Raw genomic sequence first — 24,857 nt, 5'->3', positions numbered from 1 at the left:
GCTACCGGTACTTTCATCTAAATGAAAATAACCAGAATGTTGAGTATACAGTACTTTTATCAGATAATGTTAAAATGCAGAAAACACAAGTACAAGTTTGGAATCCTTTCTAACTGGGAAACATTGCTGTAGACGTCTACATCGGGTTTTCCCAGCAGAACCACGAAAGAACCTTTATACTAATTTCAAAATTTGACTTTTTTTAAGTCAAGTTTATTTTTATAGCGCTTTTAACAATAGACATTGCCGCAAAGCAGCTTTACAGAAAATTAAAGACTTTAAACATGAGCTAATTTTATCCCTAATCTGTCCCCAATGAGCAAGCCTGTGGCGACGGTGGCAAGGAAAAACTCCCTCAGACGACATGAGGAAGAAACCTCGAGAGGAACCAGACTCAAAAGGGAACCCATCCTCATTTGGGTGATAACAGACAACGTGATTAGAAATAACTTGCTTCTATAACAGTATCCTATAGAGTCACAAAGTATAACTGTGTAACCAGGAAATTTATTATAGCTTTAACATGAAGTCTGTTTTGTTGAAGTTATAAACTGTTCATTGATGGAAACTTGAGTGCAAAACTGTTCATGACAACTGCAGTCCTAAAGTTAGCAAGTTAACTCTAGTCCTCAGCCATAAAAGCATCACTGTAAGTATCGAGAGCATCTTCTAAGTGTGACTTTTGACTGTCTACATGGGGCCGTCCTCCACAGGAGCAACGTGATGAGAGTCCAGCCAGACGTAGGGCATAAGGATGGATCAGGCAGGTCCGAGGGGCAGAAGAGGTCAGCATCTCGGTCTCAGGATCGACATGTAACTCAGAGGGACAGACAGAATGCCCTAATGAGTAGGAACAGTATACATTTTGCACTGAGTGCAAGCAGGGACTCCGGCAAAACTAACTATGACAGCATAACTTAAAGGGGAGAGCCAGAAGGTAACACAGGCATGAGGGCGCCCTGGGACATAAAGCAGCCAGCTACTACACCGTCAACTTTTAATAGTGTAGTGCAGCCTTTCTCAACCGGGGTGCCGTCTGGCTTCGTTAGGGGTGCCGTCAAAAAATGATATCTTCTAACATTGAAATAAATAAAATGAATTAAAATTCCAAAAAATGATAGTTACACTAATGCAGATCATCGCCGCCTCATGCATCATCAAAATTTGTCTCACGGCCCCCTTTCCCATGTCACAACGTCACTGCCGGGGTCAGCATATGGTCAGCGTGACTGCGTATATTTTATATGGGGGTGACTTGAGAATTTGCATACTTCTGAAGGGTGCCGTGACTGAAAAAAGGTTGAGAAACGCTGGTGTAGTGAGTAATAATCACCTCAGAGTTGATTATTTTTCTATAACAGCTCATCCCTAATTGTTTCATTCCTCTTATACCACAGCAAATTGCCAACTATGTAGTCTGGGAATATTAATGCTGGTCAAACAGGTGATCTATTGTGTACAATGTGTATGTATAGTGCTCTTGGTAGCAGGGTATTATCTAGAAATTGAGAGAAGGGTGTCTGATGGCCGGGCGAAGAACTGCTAGAGGGTCTGGGGGCATGCTTCGCCTGGGAAAATTTTGAAATATTGAAGCAAATTTGGGGCTCTCTAGTGCAATCTTGGCATGAGAAAACAGTTGGGAGAAGCTCTTAAAATAAAGTGTTTTAGATAGTGAATTTCTGAAAAAAGGAATCAGTCAAACTCAAATTCTTTATTTTATAGCATGTGTAGCCTTTGTGTCTAATTTTGCAATGCTCAGCCCTTTATTCGTCACATGCACACTTCAAGCACAGCGAAATTCATCCTCTGCATTTAACCCATCTGAAGCAGTGAACAGACACACACACACACACACACACTCAGAGCAGTGGGCAGCCACACCAGAGCACCCGGGTAGCAGTCAGGGGTCAGGTACCTTGCTCAAGGGCACCTCAGTCCAAGGCCGCCCCACGTCAACCTAACTGTATGTCTTTGGCTTGTGGGGGAAACCGGAGCACCCGGAGGAAACCCACGCAGACACGGGGAGAACATGCAAACTCCACACAGAAAGGCCCTCACCGGCCGCTGGGTTCGAACCCAGAACCTTCTTGCTGTGAGGCGACCGTGCTAACCACTACACCACTGTGCCGCCCTGATTAGCATGGTGTGGTGAACTGGTAATGGCTGTCCCAACCACAGAAGCTAACCTTTACATGTACATATTGCGCATGTGTAAACATTAGAGATTTCACACATGCCTCTGATGAGGTTGCATGAAAAGTTCTGCAGCTTCCTCAAATGGGAAGTCTTCAATGGCTATCTTGGCATAGTTTAGACGAACAAGGCGGTCCAGTGAACAGATGCTAAGTTGGTTGCAGTGGCCAGCCTTTATTCTGTTGCTACAGCTGAACCTGGCTGTAGTATGAAACAAGGACTATGGTTGGTTGCCGTGCCATGCGCTGGCCAATGGGAGCACGCTATGGGTTCTGGGCAGCAAATCACATCCCGCTTCAGAAATAAGGGAGAACAAACATTGTACTGGAGAAACGTGCATGTGGGATGCAGATTTATTGTGGTGTTTGGGGTCCCCACTCAGGCAGCACGGTGGTGTAGTGGTTAGCACTGTCACCTCAGAGCAAGAAGGTACTGGGTTTGAGCCCAGAGGCCGGTGAGGGCCTTTCCGTGTGGAGTTTGCATGTTCTCCCTGTGTCTGCGTAGGGGTGCTCTGGTTTCCCCCAAAGACATGCAGGTTAGGCTAATTGGTGGCTCTAAATTGACCGTAGGTGGGAATGGTCGTGTGTCAGCCCTGCGATGACCTGGCGACTTGTCCGGGGTGTACCCCGCCTCTCGCCCATAGTCAGCTGGGATAGGCTCCAGCTTGCCTGCGGCCCTGTAGGACAGGATAAGCGGTTACAGATGGATGGATGGAAGGGTCCCGGCTCGTCCACTGGCATTTATTTTGATCTGCCATTGCAACTAACAGTATTTGTTTTTGTTTCATCATAATTTTCTCTAATAGGAATTTTGAAGCTCGTTGTTGCAGAAAATTACACGTTGACTTCTAGTATTGGCCGTCAAAAAGATGGGGCGACGGGTCTCTAGATAACCTGGAGCTTGGTAGATTCTACAACATTCCTATGTTATACAGCATATAATGAGCATAAGTTTTTAGAAAACCATTCAGGATTGAGCCTTACTTGTCGGCTTAAATCAATAATTATTCCTGTATGAACATTTTTACATGGATCTTGTGCCACCTAGCTACTGTAAATATCAGTGTGTCAGTGACCAGATCCCATTACCACCTTAAAGTTGAATATTTTCCTATAACAACTAATCTTGAAGTGTTTTATTCCTCTTAAACCCCAGCAATTTGCCAGTGATTACAATTTCACTTTGTACTTTGATTACAACACTTCATACATTTTTTAAAAAATCTGTTAATAGTTACATGGTGGTGTAGTGGTTAGCACTGTCGCCTCACAGCAAGAAGGTTCTGGGTTCGAGCCCAGTGTCCGACGAGGGCCTTTCTGTGTGGAGTTTGCATGTTCTCCCTGTGTCTGTGTGGGTTTCCTCCCACAGTCCAAAGACATGTGGATTAGGTCGATTGACTACTCTAAATTGTCCATGGGTGTGTATGTGTACTTGCCACCAGATGAGGGTTTGAATCTGTCTGGTGTGCTATAATCACCCAAGAAAATTCAGGGAAGCTAGTTGATCGCTTCCTGGAATGCCGACCCTCAACTCTGAGGATGGCAACAGACAGTTACATGTAATGTTGTGGAGGGTCCACAAAACAGGTTACTTCTTGATATTACTCAGATTATAGCAGCTATAAACAGTCATTCCCTCACTTTTCTTTAAAAATGCTGCTTGTTATCAAGAAACTACAAAATGCAACATTCTCCGTCTTTAGATTTTCTTGTTGCGGAAACATTTAGCAGGAAAGTTCCTGATTTACCTCTGCCTGTTACAAAGCACTTATTCAGGAGACTCCTTCATGACACAATGATTTCTATGTTAAATAACGATATAATTTTTATTTCTTACATTATTAGACCTGGGGGGCGGCACGGTGGTGTAGTGGTTAGCGCTGTTGCCTCACAGCAAGAAGGTCCGGGTTCGAGCCCCGTAGCCGGTGAGGGCCTTTCTGTGTGGAGTTTGCATGTTCTCCCTGTGTCCGCGTGGGTTTCCTCCGGGTGCTCCGGTTTCCCCCACAGTCCAAAGACATGCAGGTTAGGTTAACTGGTGACTCTAAATTGACCGTAGGTGTGAATGTGAGTGTGAATGGTTGTCTGTGTCTATGTGTCAGCCCTGTGATGACCTGGCGACTTGTCCAGGGTGTACCCCGCCTTTCGCCCGTAGTCAGCTGGGATAGGCTCCAGCTTGCCTGCGACCCTGTAGAACAGGATAAAGCGGCTACAGATAATGAGATGAGATATTAGACCTGGATTATGTGGTGCATCCACCATACAAGTCCTTGTGAATAAGCTGTTGCTATAGATACATTAATGCATTCATCTAAATGCATAAACCTGTGAGTTGCCTTGTGGCCAGAACTACCGTCAGAGCTGCTGTTACAGAAAATTAATCAACACCCTCTGACCAATCAGAATCAAGAATTCAGTTGTTTTCCATCCAAGCAGATGAAAGCAGTCAATATTCAAGTGTTTCCTGGGTTCTTTTGTGTTGTCTCAATAAGATGGTAGCTCTGTGCCTGCCTGAACACGATCTATAATTGAAGAGCTAAACCTGGGTCCAGTGACAGGACGGGGACACACACACACACACACACACACTCCTCACACAGAGGAATTCTATGTCATCGAGAGCAGATCTAACCTGCTAGACAGTGAGAACAAAAGTAACAAGTGAGAAGCAGGCAGAGCATTAAACAGAGAATGTGTGAGTGAGAAAGCGACACCTTTATCCAGTATCTCCATCTTCGCTGATCCTTCCTCCTGATATGGAGTAGCCCTCCTGGGTCCTGTCTCTCTTTCTGTTTCTCTCTCCCCTTTTTCTTTTTCTCTTTTTTGTCTCCCGTCTCACAAAGATGACCCCTCACAGGATAAAAGGGACTTTAGTAGGAGTTCAGAGCTCTTGTGTTCCCTGAAAGAACAGCCCTGGACTTTGAAGTCAGCTGGGCATCTCGGTTCGCTCCAAATAGAGCCTTTCTGTGTTTTTGTAGCCAGCCAGACTGGAAGTCCAGTATGTTTTATGTCTAACAGTCCAGCAAAGCCAGGCCATCCTGCTTTTGACTGGTACTGAAAGGCAAAAGGTTCAACTGAAAAAGAAAATGGTGACTCGGTGATATTTTGTTTTTCCATTTCATAAAGACGACTCCAAAATTAGGTGTAAGGGTGAACTTGTGTTAAGTTACAGAGGTTAAGTTAGGAATAAAGCATGATGGGATGTGCTGTTATAGGGAAATAATCAACTACAGGGTAATGTTTCTACCCCAAAGTTGATTATTTTCCAATAGCGGCATGTTACAGGGCAATTCCACGAAATGGTCAACCCAAGGGGTGAAAATTCATTTTGTATATATGGTGTTAAATTTGATTGGGTTATTATTAGTAATGATTGGTTCATTCAGTGCAGTCAATATTTTTGTGCTGAACTCCAGTCACATGACTGGTGGCCATTTTGAAATTGGCAGTTCCAAGCACAAACTTCAAACCCAAAACTAACAGACACAAAGAAGTACTCAAACTGCTGTCAAAAGTCCTTACCAGGTAAGTTAAACTGTGTTTTATATCAAATGGACCTTATTCTTTACATTTCCATGAAAAAATTGATTCCAGTGAGTAATTATCACAGCTTTGGGGCCTTTTAGATCTAACAATTGTAGCTTTGTTCACTGATTGATATTATGACTAAGAAAGAGAAAATTACCACATTTCATCTCTCTCTGTACGTCAAATCATATGTAAATTTGGAAAGTGTTGCATCAGTTACCAAGACTGTTGCATCAGTTACTGTACATTCCATGATCTCAACTGTCAGTTCTAAACATTTTTCATAGTTTATTTCTTTCATTGTATACTATGGCATATTAAAAGCAAAGTTGGAAAAATGGTAATAAAATTGCAACAAGTTTCACATAAATTTGTGTTTGTACTTGTGTGTTCACAGTTGTTGAATTCTCCAAGTTGTGTCAGTTACCAATGTTATCTGCATACCACTAAATAAGTTTATTCATATCTGGGAAAAACTCTCTGTTGTCCAAGATGGCCTTTGGGCCTTAAGTCATCATAATTTGTTTGAGTTTCCTCTTTCTATAATAGCCACACAGTTTAATTTTAAATCCTCTGAATGTTGTGTCAGTTACCCGTGGAATTGCCCTACACAGTTGGCGGAGATTGTGTGTTTACCTGTTCCCAATGTAGCTCAAAAAGTAGTCAACAGATTTTGATGAAATTTTGAGGAAAGGTGAGCCTTGGACCAAGGAACAATTTATTAGATTTTGATACAAATCCAGCTATCTATGTGGATCCAGGATCCAGATACAGTGCTCAGCGTAAATTAGTCCACCCCCTTTGAAAAGTAACATTTTAAACAATATCTCAATGAACACAAACAATTTCCAAAATGTTGAAAAGGCAAAGTTTAATATAACATCTGTTTAACTTATAACGGGAAAGTAAGCTTAATAATATAAACTTAGATTACACATTTTTCAGTTTTACTCAAATTAGGGTGGTGCAAAAATGAGTACACCCCACAACAAAAACTACTACATCTAGTACTTTGCATGGCCTCCATGATTTTTAATGACAGCACCAAGTCTTCTAGGCATGGAATGAACAAGTTGGCAACATTTTGCAACATCAATCTTTTTCCATTCTTCAACAATGACCTCTTTTAGTGACTGGATTCTGGATGGAGAGTGATGCTCAACTTGTCTCTTCAGAATTCCCCATAGGTGTTCGATTGGGTTCAGATCAGGAGACATACTCGGCCACTGAATCACTTTCACCCTGTTCTTCTTCAGAAATCCAACAGTGGCCTTAGATGTGTGTTTAGGATCATTGTCATGTTGGAAAAGTGCACGACGACCAAGGGCACGGAGTGATGGTAGCATCTTCTCTTTCAGTATAGAGCAATACATCTGTGAATTCATGATGCCATCAATGAAATGCAGCTCCCCGACACCAGCAGCACTCATGCAGCCCCACATAAGGACACTGCCACCACCATGTTTCACTGGCGGCACCATGCATTTTTCTTTGTATTCCTCACCTTTGCGACGCCATACAGTTTTGAAGCTATCAGTTCCAAAAACATTTATCTTGGTCTCCTCACTCCAGAGTATAGAGTCCCAGTAGTCTTCATCTTTGTCAGCATGGGCCCTGGCAAACTCTAGGCGGACTTTTTTGTGCTTGGGCTTTAGGAGAGGCTTCTTTCATGGACGACATCCATGCATGCCATTCCTCTGCAGTGTACGCCATATTGTGTCATGGGAAATAGTCACCCCAGTTTGGCTTTCTATTTCTTTAGATAACTGTAGTGAACTTGGATGCCGATTTTCTTCAACCCTTCTCATCAGAAGACGCTCCTGTCGAGGTGTTAACTTCCATGGACGACCTGGACATCTCTGGGAGATGGTAGCAGTTCCATCTTTCTTAAATTTTTCTACCACTTTTGCTACAGTATTCTGACTGATAAGTAAAGCTTTGCTGATCATCTTGTAGCCTTCACCTTTGTGGTGTAAAGAAATTATTTTCTTTGGGGAATTCTGAAGAGACAAGTTGAGCATCACTCTCCATCCAGCATCCAGTCACTAAAAGAGGTCATTGTTGAAGAATGGAAAAAGATTGATGTTGCAAAATGTCGCCAACTTGTTCATTCCATGCCTAGAAGACTTGGTGCGGTCATTAAAAATCATGGAGGCCATACAAAGTACTAGATGTAGTAGTTTTTGTTGTGGGGTGTACTCATTTCTGCACCACCCTAATTTGAGTAAAACTGAAAAATGTGTAATCTAAGATTATATTATTAACCTTACTTTCCCGCTCTAAGTTAAACAGATGTTATATTAAACTTTGTCTTTTCAACATTTTGGAAATTGTTTGTGTTCATTGAGATATTGTTTAAAATGTTACTTTTCAAAGGGGGTGGACTCATTTACGCTGAGCACTGTATGTATGTGGATCCAAGATTTATTTATTTTTTGTCTGTTCCAAACGTAACTCAAAAAGTAGCAAATGGATTTTGATGAAATTTGGTGTACAGCTTTAGTATTACCCTAGCTTCAAGTGATTTGATTTTGATGTTGATATGTGGCTTGGCGGAGGTATGCACTCTACCGTGTACCCTTCTAGTTACTTATACAACAACAATTTACTGTTACAATTTAATTTAATAAACATTTTTTTAACCTTCATAGTTAAATTTATTGAATTGTAGAACAAGTTCCTCTTATCACTCACATTATAACAGATATGAACAGTTCCTTCCTTGTTTTTTTTTTCCCCTCTCACTGAAGATAATAAGACAAAAAATCCCACCGAAACACAGCTTAGTATGTTATCAATAAACCAGAATTTCAAACTCCTCTGCCCTGAAGACTCCCATGGACAAAAACTGATGCTGGAGACTCCTTCCATAAATGCTAAATGTCTCCTTAGAGAAAACTATCAACATCAATAACTATCAATAATTATACATTTTCTACTGTATGTTAATGTTTTCTGTGCTTTCCATTCCATGTTTTTTTTTATATTTCTATGTCTATGCTATGTTTTCTTTGTTAAAGAACATCACATTTGTAATTTTGTTTATTATTAGTGTCCGATTATGTGGAGAATAAACCATACAAGTCCTTGTGGATTGCTATAGAAAAGATAACGTACTGGATATGAGCACAGTAATCCTGTATAAACCTGGGATTTGAATAACAGCCAGAACTATGTGTAATAAATATTTATTCAAGATCTATAATTTCTGTATTTTTACTCTGGCAACACTGTTGAGGAACTGGAGCGGGGCATGGTCTTGTAACTAGGTAACTGTCAGGCCTTCCTCGTTAAACAGGGACGCATTGTGCAAATCAGAAACGTCAGTATCTGAAAATGTTTTATAAATATTCATGAAATGTCTGTCTGCTCTGCTACTGTCTGCTCCGGTTTTAGAAAAATCCTGACGTTTTGGTACAGTTCAGAATAAAATCTCCATAATTGTCTTCCTTTTTTTAAAGTAAAGGCAACATTTGCATCTCTGTTTTAGTTACCATTCTGGCCTGAGTTTCCAAAGCATCGCAGCACAAAAATGATCTTTAAATGGTAGAGCGAGCAGCACAGTGAATGCTCGCTCTCTCTCTCTCTCTCTCTCTCTCTCTCTCTCTCTCTCTCTCTCTCCTAGTTAAGATGCTCTTAACATTAAGAGGCTTTTGGGAAACCCACCCCTGTTCATCAAAACTACAGAATGCTTAGGCAATTTATTTATTCGTTCATTCTTTCATCTTCAGTAAGCACTTTATCTTGGATACAGAGCCTGTCTCACAACACCGAGCGCGTGACGAGATTACACCCAGGATGGGATACCAATCCACCACAGGACATCTCACTGAGGGACAATAGCAGCTAAATTCCACCAGCTCAACTCACATATTTAAAATCAGTGGGAATCTCTCGGCACCTTACGGTTGGATTAAATTTCTATTCAAGTCTCCATGGTGTTGTAATAATTATTTATACAGCTTGATTTTTCTTTATATCTGTAGCTGACAATATGACCACTATGCACAGAGGTAGGATAAATGTCCTAACAGTCTTTAAAGGATTACAAAAAAAAAAAAAGCATCAATACAGGTTTCATTTTTAGCATCCACATCAAATTATTTACCGTTAACAAATGTCACAAGACGGACTTTTCTGGAACCTGAGAACAGCAGCACCACCAATGGTCATATAATGATATGATGGCATGAGGGTGGAGCTGATTTCTTTCTAGTCCATACTGTAGATTTATGCAACCTGTTAGTTGCATCAGATGATGATATAGAATTAAATGCTACTGAGATTTTGCATGCATTTGGGTTGATATTTTTCAACCCATGGTGCTGACACATCCATCATACGTCGTCAGCAGTGAATGAGAAGGTGTGTATTAAATACAGTTGCAGATGTGAACAAGGTGGATTATTATCTCTGCCAAGAAAGTTGTTTTCTGTGCTATTTGTTTGTTTGTAAGCAGGATTGTGCAAAACCTACTTGCCTGATTTCCATGAAACTTGGTGGAATGGTGTAGCATGGGCCAAGGAAGATCCCATTAAATTTTGGAGCAGATCCATGAGTTTAGTATCACTTTCGCAAATGTTATGAGATACTGCATTTGGCCTTGGTGGAAGTCTGCGCTCAACGATGCCATACATCTTAAAATCCAGTGGATGAAGAAGAAGCCTTTATTTGTCATATGCACACTCAAGCACGGTGAAATTCGTCCTCTGCATTTAATCCATCTGAAGCAGTGAACACACACATGAGCACACACGTACCCAGAGCAGTGGGCAGCTATGCTACAGCGCCCAGGGAGCAGTTGGGGGCTGGGTGCTTTGCTCAAAGGCACTTCAGCTCAACCTCAGCCCATGTTAACCTAACCTACATGTCTTTGGACTGTTGAGGAAATCCACGCAGACACGGGGAGAACATGAAAACTCCATACAGAAAGGCCAAACTGGCCTCAAACCCAGAACCTTCTTGCTGCGAGACGGCAGTGCTAACCACTACACCACCGTGCTGCCCAGTAGGTGTAGTGTTTTGTATTTGTGTGCATCAAAGTTTTGAGAATAAAAGATTGTATTAATAATCCCCATGCGTCTCCCACTCAGCAAATGGTCCTGGTTCCTCATGGGCCTGGGAGTGACCTCACTGAACACAGAGACCAGGTTCAGAGATGTTTCTCGGTTTATTCTAAGTTAAATATGAGTATATACAGTATATTCACGTGTAAAGGTGTGGTGAAACAAACATGATTGGTCAATTTGAAACAAAGAAATGCATGCATTCTTCCATGATTGGTGGAGACATGGTAGCAAGTAAATGGTCTGCGTAGAAATGGATACAGGAATTCAGAGCACTACCAAGTAAGGAGTTGACCTTGAGAGCAGAAAAATGGACAATAACAGTTTTGTGTGCTGGTTGGAATATCCTGTGTTAGGAAAAGCAGAGAAACAGGTGTGCCCTAAATCGTAATCTTATCATGGCAGTAAAGTTCAATAGTGACAAAACGTAGCCAATGTAGAAATACAATCCCTGTGTCTGAAATCGCTCACTCATTCACTACTCCTTACTCACTATATAGGGAATTACTAGATAGAGGACTATACAGTGAGATCACTGGTAAAATTTAAAAGCGCTTTCGGACACTACTCCGCCATGCTGTTATTTACGTCATTACTGTTGCACAATTAAAATGTGCCAGATCAGTCGGCTGGTGGGTTTTCAAAATAAATAAGTGCATATGTTTATCATAAATACAGTGGTGCTTGAAAGTTTGTGAACCCTTTAGAATTTTCTATATTTCTGCATAAATATGACCTAAAACATCATCAGATTTTCACACAAGTCCTAAAAGTAGATAAAGAGAACAGTTAAACAAATGAGACAAAAATATTATACTTGGTCATTTATTTATTGAGAAAAATAACCCAATATTACATCTGTGAGTGGCAAAAGTATGTGAACCTTTTGCTTTCAGTATCTGGTGTGACCCCCTTGTGCAGCAATAACTGCAACTAAATGTTTCTGGTAACTGTTGATCAGTCCTGCACACCGGCTTGGAGGAATTTTAGCCCATTCCTCCGTACAGAAGAGCTTCAACTCTGGGATGTTGGTGGGTTTCCTCACATGAACTGCTCGCTTCAGGTCCTTCCACAACATTTCGATTGGATTAAGGTCAGGACTTTGACTTGGCCATTCCAAAACATTAACTTTATTCTTCTTTAACCATTTTTTGGTAGAACGACTTGTGTGCTTAGGGTCGTTGTCTTGCTGCATGACCCACCTTCTCTTGAGATTCAGTTCATAGACGGATGTCCTGACATTTTCCTTTAGAATTCGCTGGTATAATTCAGAATTAATTGCTCCATCAATGATGGCAAGCCGTCTTGGCCCAGATGCAGCAAAACGGGCCCAAACCATGATACTACCACTAGCATGTTTCACAGATGGGATAAGGTTCTTATGCTGGAATGCAGTGTTTTCCTTTCTCCAAACATAACGCTTCTCATTTAAACCAAAAAGTTCTATTTTGGTCTCCTCCATCCACAAAACATTTTTCCAATAGCCTTCTGGCTTGTCCACGTGATCTTTAGCAAACTGCAGATGAGCAGCAATGTTCTTTTTGGAGAGCAGTGGCTTTCTCCTTGCAACCCTGCCATGCACACCATTGTTGTTCAGTGTTTTCCTGATGGTGGACTCATGAACATTAACATTAGCCAATGTGAGAGAGGTCTTCAGTTGCTTAGAAGTTACCCTGGGGTCCTTTGTGACCTCGCCGACTATCACACACCTTGCTCTTGGAGTGATCTTTGTTGGTAGACCACTCCTGGGGAGGGTAACAATGGTCTTGAATTTCCTCCATTTCTACACAATCTGTCTGACTGTGGATTGGTGGAGTTCAAACTCTTTAGAAATGGTTTTGTAACCTTTTCCAGCCTGATGAGCATCAACAACGCTTTTTCTGAGGTCCTCAGAAATCTCCTTTGTTCGTGCCATGATACACTTCCACAAACATGTGTTGTGAAGATCAGACTTTGATAGATCCCTGTTCTTTAAATAAAACAGGGTGCCCACTCACACCTGATTGTCATCTCATTGATTGAAAACACCTGACTCTAATTTCACCTTCAAATTAACTGCGAATCCTAGAGGTTCACATACTTTTGCCACTCATAGATATGTAATATTGGATCATTTTCCTCAATAAATAAATGACCAAGGATAATATTTTTGTCTCATTTGTTTAACTGGGTTCTCTTTATCTACTTTTAGGACTTGTGTGAAAATGTGATGTTTGTCATATTTACGCAGAAATATAGAAAATTCTACAGGGTTCACAAACTTTCAAGCACCACTGTACATGATTTCTTACTCTATAGGAGTGTTTCATGTTTAGAGATGATGGGGGGTGGGACTTCCTCCTTCTGTAAGTAGACTCAATGAATATTTTTTTACACAGAAAAAGCAGTATTTCCCTTAAGTTTACTGGTTTTGGGAGGGGGAGGGTGCTGGATGAGGATGGTCACCTGCAGGACCCCTCACTGCGGCTCCTATTACAGAGCATTTGGACCTGAACAAACCGTGAAGAAGAACAGCAACTATATCACATGTACACTTGTGAAATTTCTCTCTGCTTTTAACCCATCTGAAGCAGTGAACACACACATGCGCAGTGGGCAGCTATGCTACAGCGCCCGGGGAGCAGTTAGGGGTTAGGTGCCTTGCTCAAGGGCACTTCAGCCCAAGGCCGCCCCGTGTTAATCGTATGTCTTTGGACTGTGAGGGGAAACCGGAGCACCTGGAGGAAACCCATGCAAACTCCACACAGAAAGGCTCCCGTTGGCCACTAGGCTTGAACCCAGAACCTTCTTGCTGTGAGGTGATGGTGATAACCACTACAGTACCGCATTTATTTTAGAACAATAATTGAACAATTTTTACAACAGAATTGCACTGGGTGTGTTTTTTTTTTTTTTTTAAACCTTAAAATGCATGTGTGTGTGTGGGGCGGAGACTTTCAGAGGGTGCACGGGGTCACAACACAATCTATTATAACGGTCTCTTTTTTTTTTTTTTTGAATAGATATTTTTCATGGCTGGCACAGTGGTGTAGTGGTTAGCACTATCGCCTCACAGCAAGAAGGTTCTGGGTTCGATCCCAGTGGCCAACGAGGTCCTTTCTGTGCAGAGTTTGCATGTTCTCCCCGTGTCTGCGTGGGTTTCCTCCGGGTGCTCCGGTTTCCCCCACAGTCCAAAGACATGCAGGTTAGGCTAATTGGTGGCTCTAAATTGACCGTAGGTGTGAATGCATATGAATGGTTGTCTGTGTCTATGTGTCAGCCCTGCGATAACCTGGCGACTTGTCCAGGGTGTACCCCGCCTCTCACCCATAGTCAGCTGGGATAGGCTCCAGCTTGCCCGCGACCCTGCACAGGATAAGTGGCTACAGATAATGGATGGATGAATATTTTTCATAAGTTTTAATAAAATAGACTGAGAGCACTGGCAACCTGAAATAACCCTAGACAGCTAAAATGCCAGGTTGCCAGTTTTAAGCTATCTGGTTGGACATTTACACATCCCATTGAGGGACCATACCATAAACATAATGGTAGGGGAAACACTGAAAAGAATAGGCATGCTCAGTTGTGGGTTCTCCTTACTGTCAGTCTTTGATAAGGGGTCTTTAAGCATCCTTTTTGGAAGGATGATATCAGGCAGGACCAGCTTAGTCACCGGCTTAATCATTATCTTAATAATTTTAATAGGTTCCAGATTTGTGGCTTTGTAACAGAGCTAAATCCCACCCAAGTTCTCTGATTACACTGTCTAATGACTCAGAATGCCTTCACCTGTGCTGTGTCACTCTCTGTACATCTCTGTCAGTGAGTGTGTGTGTGTGTGTGGTGATAAAGATGTAGGCAGAATCTAATAGATTTGCAGATGGGTGATGCAAGTGGGTGGTGGATGCTGAGGCAGACAAATAGCTTGGGAGTGGTCCAGGATGAGGAGATGAACAGATGCACAAGAACACACACACACACACACACACACACACACACACACACACACATCTATGCACAAGCACTTAAATCTACAGCAAATCATCACAGTGTAGTTAGAGTACAAAGCAAAGATAATGATGTTTAGATCACTTATATGGTCAGGTCACTTATACAGAACTGGATGAGCAATTTGCACAGCCATAACGATGATGGCACGTACATCAAGTGATTCATGAGCTAGATTTGTCAGCATCTAGGGCCAAGTTTACATTAGACCGTATCTGTCTCGTTTTCTTCGCGGATGCACTGTCCGTTTACATTAAACCGTCCTGGAAACGCCGGGAAACGGGAATCCGCCAGGGTCCACGTATTCAATCCAGATCGTGTCGGCTCCGGTGCTGTGTAAACATTGAGATACGCGGATACGCTGTGCTGAGCTCTAGCTGGCGTCTCATTGGACAACGTCACTGTGACATCCACCTTCCTGATTCGCTGGCGTTGGTCATGTGACGCGACTGCTGAAAAACGGTGCGGACTTCCGCCTTGTATCACCTTTCATTAAAGAGTATAAAAGTATGAAAATACTGATGCAAATACTGCCCATTGTGTAGTTATGATGGTCTTTAGGCTTGCCATCCTTCCACTTGCAAGTGGTAAGTGATATGCGCTGGGATCACACACACAGCGGCTCAGTCCCGAATCACAGCTTGTGCACTTCACTCGCGCGCTCTGTGAGCTGCGCCAGGCCGGAGTGCGCACCCTCCAGAGGGCACTCGCTGTTCAGGGCGGAGTGATTTGGAGCGCAGGATGCCTGCGGAGCCGAGCGTATCCGTGTATTGGTGTTGCTGTGTGCACGCAAATCGTGTATTGGTGTTGCTGTGTGCACACTAATCGTTTTAAAAACATTAATCTGATGATCCGCTGATACGGTCTAATGTAAACATGGGCTAGTACATGTCCAATAGCTAAAATGTAATATCGCCAGAATCACGTTTAAGATATTTTTTTAATGACCTGCATCTGTCTCAGTGGTCAGTATTTCAATTTAAGATGAATTTTGGTAGCCATTGAATGAGTCTTCGGTTTGGATCAGTGTGTCTCAGTGTTTTTATAAAGTCAGGCACACGTACTAATCATTGCCTCATATGCGCATTATTCACCTTTTAATGTATGGCACAAATATTATATACTGTATAGTATAATGTTGTGGATAATTGATGCTGTTGGAAAGAGGTTGGTCGGTCGATATGGTGCAGTGTGTGTGTGTGTGTGTGTGTGTGTGTGTGTGTGTGTGAGAGAGCCTGTGCCATAATGCTGAGATTCTGTACTAAATTTTCCATGTTGCAGTTTATGTACTGCAAAAAATGATATCTCGGCAAGTGAAAATATCTTGAAAATAGTTTAAACGATCTTATTAGAAGAATACAAGACACCAATTCTGAGATTATTAAACCTAGTTCTAGATTGCAACCAACTTATTCCAAGATATCCTGGGCGACACGGTGGTGTAGTGGTTAGCCCGGTCGCCTCACAGCAAGAAGGTTCTGAGTTCGAGCCCAGTGGCCGGCGGGGGCCTTTCTGTGTGGGGTTTGCATGTTCTCCCCGTGTCTGCGTGGGTTTCCTCCGGGTGCTCCGGTTTCCCCCACAGTCCAAAGACATGCGGTTAGGTTAATATGGGATGGCCTTGGGCTGAGGTGCACTTGAGCGAGGCTGCTCCCCGGGCGCTGTTAGCATGGCTGCCCACTGCTCTGGGTATGTGTGTGTGCTCATTGCTCAGTGTGTGTTCACTGCTTCAGATGGGTTAAATGCAGAGAGGAATTTCACAAGTGTGCTATGAATAAAGCTGTGCTTTCTTTCTTTGTCAAGTAAAATTATCTGTCCATGCAGCGAGATAACTTCACTAGTATTAAGTAATTTTCTCAAATTCAGTTTTTCAATTTTTTTGCAGTTTGTGAGTAGCATTGTAGATTGCAGAGAACATTTTGTAGGTTAATGCAAATAATTCATGTCTTTCTGTTGTTAATGTATGTTTGAATTTTTTTATTGGCAAAACAATCTCGACTCAAAGTAACATGATCACTGCCTACCAAGCCTACAGTTTCTGAAAATGTAATCAGCAGCAAATCAGGGTCAAAGCATAGGAAGGCAACATCAAAGAAGGATGAAATCCATCCATCCATTATCTGTAGCCGCTTATCCTGTACAGGGTCGCGGGCAAGCTGGAGCCTATCCCAGCTGACTATGGGCGGAAGGCGGGGTACACCCTGGACAATTCGCCAGGTTATCGCAGGGTTGACCACAGTGACAAACAACCATTCACACTCGCATCTACGGTCAATTTAGAGTCACCAATTAGCCTAACCTGCATGCCTTTGGGGGAAACTGGAGCACCCGGAGGAAACCCACACAGACACAGGGAGAACATGCAAACTGCACACAGAAAGGCCTGGGCTTGAACCCAGAACTTTCTTGCTGTGAGGCGACAGTGCTAACCACTACACCACCATGCTGCCACAAGGATAAAATATCAAAGTCAAACCACGTACAAGAATAAAAAAACAGAACAACCATGGAAACAAGAAAACTTTGATATAAAGTTACTCCGTGTAGGATAAGTCGCTGCGATGTTAATTTGACACGGCAAGGCATCACACTCACTCACTATCCTTTTAACGTCTGCTTCCACTTGTGTGTAAGACGCTGCATGGTATTTCTTTTGCAGTCTTCTCCACTCCTTTCGGTCAGTTGTGTCCATAGCAGTGAGGCCCGTTAAACGCAGATCGTCCTTGATCACCTCCGTCCAAGTCTTTCGAGGTCTTCGTCTATGCCTGTGGCCATCCACCTGGAAACCTTGGATGGTGTTGACACAGGCTGACCTACGCTGAGTATGGCCAAACCAGCGCAGGCGCCTGCATTTGATTTCTGTCCAAAGATCCGCTAGGTTAAACCGTGAACACAATGTTTGAGCTTACGTCATCCATAGGCTTCATGTCACACATCCACTGGAGCATTACTTGCTCGTTCCTCTCAAGGCGTGCCAAGTCCGTCTTCTTCATAGGCCAACACTTACTGGCACCCCTGATGCAGCAGTTGTATACTCTGTAAAATCCCGCTTCATACAACCCCGATTCCAAAAAAGTTGGGACAAAGTACAAATTGTAAATAAAAATGGAATGCAATAATTTAGAAATCTCAAACTGATATTGTATTCACAATAGAACATAGACAACATATCAAATGTCGAAAGTGAGACATTTTGAAATTTCATGCCAAATATTGGCTCATTTGAAATTTCATGACAGCAACACATCTCAAAAAAGTTGGGACAGGAGCAATAAGAGGCTGGAAAAGTTAAAGGTACAAAAAAGGAACAGCTGGAGGACCAAACTGCAACTCATTAGGTCAATTGGCAATAGGTCATTAACATGACTGGGTATAAAAAGAGCATCTTGGAGTGGCAGCAGCTCTCAGAAGTAAAGATGGGAAGAGGATCACCAATCCCCCTAATTCTGCGCCGACAAATAGTGGAGCAATATCAGAAAGGAGTTCGACAGTGTAAAATTGCAAAGAGTTTGAACATATCATCATCTACAGTGCATACTATCATCAAAAGATTCAGGGAATCTGGAAGAATCTCTGTGCGTAAGGGTCAAGGCCGGAAAATCATACTGGGTGCCCGTGATCTTCGGGCCCTTAGACGGCACTGCATCACATACAGGCATGCTTCTGTATTGGAAATCACAAAATGGGCTCAAGAATATTTCCAGAGAACATTATCTGTGAACACAATTCACCGTGCCATCCGCCGTTGCCAGCTAAAACACTATAGTTCAAAGAAGAAGCCGTATCTAAACATGATCCAGAAGCGCAGACGTCTTCTCTGGGCCAAGGCTCATTTAAAATGGACTGTGGCAAAGTGGAAAACTGTTCTGTGGTCAGACGAATCAAAATTTGAAGTTCTTTATGGAAATCGGGGACGCCGTGTCATTCGGACTAAAGAGGAGAAGGACGACCCAAGTTGTTATCAGCGCTCAGTTCAGAAGCCTGCATCTCTGATGGTATGGGGTTGCATTAGTGCGTGTGGCATGGGCAGCTTACACATCTGGAAAGACATCATCAATGCTGAAAGGTATATCCAGGTTCTAGAGCAACATATGCTCCCATCCAGACGACGTCTCTTTCAGGGAAGACCTTGCATTTTCCAACATGACAATGCCAAACCACATACTGCATCAATTACAGCATCATGGCTGCGTAGAAGAAGGGTCCGGGTACTGAACTGGCCAGCCTGCAGTCCAGATCTTTCACCCATAGAAAACATTTGGCGCATCATAAAACGGAAGATACGACAAAAAAGACCTAAGACAGTTGAGCAACTAGAATCCTACATTAGACAAGAATGGGTTAACATTCCTATCCCTAAACCTGAGCAACTTGTCTCCTCAGTCCCCAGACGTTTACAGACTGTTGTAAAGAGAAAAGGGGATGTCTCACAGTGGGAAACATGGCCTTGTCCCAACTTTTTTGAGATGTGTTGTTGTCATGAAATTTAAAATCACCTAATTTTTCTCTTTAAATGATAAATTTTCTCAGTTTAAACATTCGATATGTCATCTATGTTGTATTCTGAATAAAATATGGAATTTTGAAACTTCCACATCATTGCATTCCATTTTTATTTACAATCTGTAATTTGTCCCAACTCTTTTGGAATTGGGGTTGTATGTTAGTCATAGTAGGTCTGAATAGTATACATAGAAAAACTAATCAAGGACTAACACAGAACAGGTGAACACAGTTGGATAACAAACCAATGACGGGAGCAGACAGGACTAGAATATAAATCAAAACATGATCACGTGGTGGTGTCATGGGAGCATTAACAATAAAAACACTTGTATATGCGATAAGCAGGTTGTTACTTAAATAAAAAACAACAAATAATGCAACTACTGTCAAAGAACAACTTTCATACTAGCTAGTATACTACCTAATACTAGCAAATTATACACTCACTGGCCACTTTAATAGGAACTTGTTCTTGATTCCAAAATTCCTGTTCTTGGCTGCAGGAGTGGAACCTGATTGTGGTTTGCTGTTGTTGCATGCTGAGATGCTTTTCTGCTCACCACAGTTGTAGAGAGTTGCTATGAGTTGCAACATCCTTCCTGGCAGCTCAAACTAATCTGGCTATTTTCCTCTGACCTCTCTTGTCAACAATGTGTTTGTTTCCACCCACAGAACTGTCGCTCACTCAATCATTCTATTCTGTGTAAACTCTCGAGACTGTTGTGTGTGAAAACCCCAGGAGATCAGCAGTTTCTGAAATACTCAAACCAGTCCATCTGGCTCAAACCGACACCCATGCCACAGTGAAATCACAATTGTGAGAGATCGCAATTTTTCCCATTCTAGTATTTGAAGTGAACATTAAAGCTAGACTGCCTTTCAGATTTTTCAAGTGTAGGTCATAAATTTTTTCCCTGACACCCAATTATTTTTATTTAGTGGACCACAGCTACTGAGTTCAAATCACAGACTTCCAATTTTATTTGTTTTATTAAAAATAGAACAATTAATGAATTTCAGGCTACGTGGCCCTAAATTCTCAACTATTTTTTCCTGCTTCACCATGACCCAGTTCAAGATACTACATCATGCATGACGTGGTGGGCTTTCCCCGTTCGCACAAGGCATTGTGGGGTACAAATTTGAAACAGGAGAGAAAAATGGAGTACGTGAGTGTGCGAATGAAACGTGAAAGACTGACTACAGTAACGGAAAGTGAGAAGAAAAGACGTTATGTTGCGAAGGAAAGGAAACGCAGGACCAAACTAATAAATATTGGCGCTCAGCGAGCACCTTGGTGTGATCAGCTGTTTGTTTAGCGACAGAATGATGTAACTGTCAGTGCACAGTCAAAGGTAAACGTGCGCATGCACAGACACATGGACTACCTCTGTCTGCTTGACTGCGTGAAGTGAGCAATTTCATGCACATTATTTGCTCGGGAATCTCCTCAAATTAAATAATGTCTCAGCCACAGAATGGCCTGATATTTTGTGAGATATTACAGAAATAAACATGTATCATTTCAGCCAGAACTAAATTTGACAGATTTTATGAAATCGAAAGGCCGTCTAGCTTTAACTGAAGCGCTTGGTTTGTGTCGGTGTGATTTTATGCTTTGTGTTGCTGTCAGGGGATCGGCTGATTAGAAAACTGCATCAACCAGCAGGTGTGTGGGTGTTCCTAATAAAGTGGCTGGTGAGTGTATTTGTAAATCTTTTTTTCCCATCTCTCCTCTGCTCCTTCCCCCTTTATGTTCTGATGTATATTTTTGCATTGCACAGGTGTAGAGTGCCTGAGCTTCCCAACAAGCAATTGTTTCTGACATTTTGTGCACCTGACAAACATCCCATCTCATTCATCTCATCTCATTATCTCTAGCCGCTTTATCCTGTTCTACAGGGTCGCAGGCAAGCTGGAGCCTATCCCAGCTGACTACGGGCGAAAGGCGGGGTACACCCTGGACAAGTCGCCAGGTCATCACAGGGCTGACACATAGAGACAGACAACCATTCACACTCACATTCACGCCTACGGTCAATTTAGAGCCACCAGTTAACCTAACCTGCATGTCTTTGGACTGTGGGGGAAACCGGAGCACCCGGAGGAAACCCACGCGGACACGGGGAGAACATGCAAACTCCACACAGAAGGCCCTCGCCGGCCCCGGGGCTCGAACCCAGGACCTTCTTGCTGTGAGGCGACAGCGCTAACCACTACACCACCGTGCCACCTACAATAATAATAATATATTTAAAAAAAAAAAAGTCATGAATGCCTTAATAGCATTTGGGACACGAGACACTATTGAGGTTATTATTGCTAGAATAATATAAGGTTTAGGCCCAGAAAAGATGGAGAGGGTATACCCTTAAGGATACCACTACAGTGACAAGTAGGTAAAGGTAGAGCTTGCCACAGTGAAGGTCACACTTTGAGATCGCGATTTGCCCCATTCGCATGTTTGACGTGAACATTAACTGAAGCTCTTGATTTGTATCTGCATGATTGTATGCATTGTGCTGCTGTCAAGGGATCAGCTGATTAGAGAACTGGTGGATGGGTATTCCTAATAACGTGTCCAGTGAGTGTATACAGTTCCTACACCACCATGTGTAGTATTATTGTTGCAGATTACACACCTCCAGTACATACCCTACTGCCTTTGTACACCAAGGGTATTTCTTCATGCTACATTGATTTCCTTTCTTATTCATGTATTTGCATGTTAAAAAGGTTGCCGCTTGATCAAGAGCATATACTTTTAGTGGCGTCCCACTAACCGTGTGTGTGTGTGTGCACATACGTTTAGTTCTTTGTGAGGACCAAAAAGAACGAAATGTCCTCATTTACTTCTGGTTGCTAAGGTTAAGGTCAAGTGTCGACATAGGTGTACAAGTTTAATGAAATATGCAGATGTAGACAAAGTACAATATCCATTTAATATCATGCTACCATCAACCCCTAATTTAAGACTGCATTTCTCCAGATATGGATGGGAACTATGGGGGTGGACTGCTGGACATGGTTAAAGGCGGTGCCGGAAAGTTCTTCAGCAACTTCAAGGACAACCTGAAAGACACCATCAAGGACACTTCCACAAAGGTTATGAATCAAGTGGCCACGTAAGTCCTTATTGTGTGTGATGATTGATTGAGATCATAAATTTTGCTACGTTTTAAGATATTTTAGCCTAAAATATCTGCCAGAAGTTTAAGAATTGGCCAAAGATACAACTTTCAATGAGACAAACACCCAAATCAACACCAAACTGGCTAAAGAAACAAAATTAATGTTTTGCAATGAATTTGGACCAGTTGTCTAAATGAAACCGGATACTCCACATGGTCAAACCTAAAAAGAAAAGGGAGATAAGGGACTCAGTTCTGTTATTCTCTCCAGGGATGGCTTCACCAAATATTACTTGGAAGGGTGCAGATGATTTTGGAATCTTAAACTATAGAGGTCTTGTATGCTTAAGGTTTAGATGCCACTTCCTGCTTGTTATTTTTATCCATCTGTTATCTGTAGCCGCTTATCCTGTATTTATTTATTTTTTGTTCATTTAATAAAGGGTGCCAATAATTCTGGATGGCACTGTAGGTGTAAAAGAAAAATACTGTATATTTACTATATGGCCAAAAATGTTCTTTTGACCAGGGTGACTATATTTCTGTGGCCAGTGTTGCAGTAGGTCAACTTTAACAAATATGTTTTGCAGCAAATTGTGGATACAGTGCAATGTAATTTTATATATTATATGGACACGAGGGGCGGCACGGTGGTGTAGTGGTTAGCACTGTCGCCTCACAGCAAGAAGGTCCGGATTCGAGCCTCGTGGCCGGCGAGGGCCTTTCTGTGCGGAGTTTGCATGTTCTCCCCGTGTCCGCGTGGGTTTCCTCCGGGTGCTCCGGTTTCCCCCACAGTCCAAAGACATGCAGGTTAGGTTAACTGGTGACTCTAAATTGACCGTAGGTGTGAATGTGAGTGTGAATGGTTGTCTGTGTCTATGTGTCAGCCCTGTGATGACCTGGCGACTTGTCCAGGGTGTACCCCACCTTTCGCCCGTAGTCAGCTGGGATAGGCTCCAGCTTGCCTGTGACCCTGGAGAACAGGATAAAGCGGCTAGAGATGATGAGATGAGATATGGACACGAGTGTTTTACTGGGAAATACACCACTTATATTTTCATACGAGCTACATCTGGGACATGGAGAACCAAAACCGTCACATAAGTCACTATATGTCACTCGTGAGGAAATCGATGAATATTTTTGATAAATTTGGATACTTTTTTTGTTTGTGAATGTGTCAGTATAATAAAAAGGGAATCACACGTTGGCTGGAAGATATGAAGTTTATCTTTTCATGTTGAAAAACTTGTATTTTTCATACGAAATGCATTGCGGATCTGAGTGATCTATTTAAGTTATTCCCCGAAATCGAGTCGTACATGAGCTGATAGCCGACGAGGCATGTAGTGCCATGTATGATGAGATTGAGTGGGATAGCTGTTTTATTCTATCCACGTTCACTGGATTTTGAGAAATGGATCATTTTAATTTTTTTTGCAAATTTGATAAATAAAAACTTTTTATATAAAGTCAGACAAAATGATTTCCACTTAGAATGCAAACAAACTGGCAAAATGACAGTAATAATTTGTGAAAAATGCGATAATAATAATTCTTGAAAAATGAAAGATACGTTCTTATCAAATACTTTCCATATTTTGTTGCTTTAGTTTTTGAGGTTTTGTTGTTCTTCTTTAGGTTTTTTTTTTTTTTGGTGGTTGGCAAACCAACCTAAAGATGCATTACCACCACCAACTGGGCTGGAGTGTAGAACAGGAGATTTTTTTTTGGGGGGGGCTATATTCTTTGAGCCATTGTTCCTTTTAAATACTTTAACATTCTTTGGGGTTCTGTTTTGGAGTAAAGTTTTTATTTCGTCCTTGGTTGGTTCAGCAACATGTGCCACCATTTTGTTTTTCTCTACTCACGATATATAAGCTGATACCCTGGTAGTAGAGTAGCCAATCAGAGCACACAATTGCTCATATCCAGTGAATTTGGATAGAATAATTTCCGATATTTCACTCTGATGACGCCACTCCCAGTGTTCTCCCGCTGATTTGACACGTGTTGTCAAAATGGCGAACTGGCTCAAAATTAAAATTCTTTTGATTTAACTTGTATATTATTTTTGTGGAGTTGTCCATATAATATAAAGAACATTTCACGGTGGCGCGAAGATATGAAGTTTATCTTCTCATGTTCAAAATATTTTCATTCATACGCTTCATTCACTTGTAAATATCTTCACCACTCAAAGATAAACTTCATATCTTCGTGCAACCGTGTAATATCCTCTATTTTTTTCGCTGTCCGGTTTCCATCAAATCCTGCGCTCTGATTGGCTGGCGAGCAGGTCCGTATCCTACGATACGGACCCCAGTTATGGACCTCTGGCAACTCACTCGTTCACAATAACAAACACAGCAGCATTTTTTGTCAACATTTATCTTTTTTTTTTAAAAAATATTTATTTATAAGATTATCAAAAGTCTTATGCATTTTTT

The 24,857-nt window shown here is 42.0% G+C and overlaps 1 protein-coding gene across 7 annotated transcripts in view; it reads left to right on the top strand.

The window, feature by feature from the left end:
- The window catches only part of dnajc6 (DnaJ (Hsp40) homolog, subfamily C, member 6), a 125,013-nt gene that overhangs the window by 20,957 nt on the left and 79,199 nt on the right, over positions 1-24,857 (top strand). For 6 of the 7 annotated variants that reach the window (XR_009654583.1, XR_009654582.1, XM_060919921.1 and 3 more), the window contains one exon: positions 22,266-22,401. Coding sequence is in view for 5 of the 7 variants with exons in the window: in XM_060919921.1 (XP_060775904.1) it covers positions 22,266-22,401 (136 nt within the window). In the remaining 2 variants the exon portion in view is untranslated. Of the gene's footprint in view, positions 1-20,921; positions 20,975-22,265; positions 22,402-24,857 lie in introns of those variants that run through there. The other variant, XM_060919920.1, reaches the window with a different exon arrangement.

The sequence above is a fragment of the Neoarius graeffei genome, chromosome 4 (genome assembly GCF_027579695.1).
Source record: "Neoarius graeffei isolate fNeoGra1 chromosome 4, fNeoGra1.pri, whole genome shotgun sequence".
Classification (NCBI taxonomy): Eukaryota; Metazoa; Chordata; class Actinopteri; order Siluriformes; family Ariidae; genus Neoarius; species Neoarius graeffei.
The sequence above is the reverse complement of the archived record's forward strand: the minus strand, read 5'-3'. Positions and strand labels throughout refer to the sequence as shown.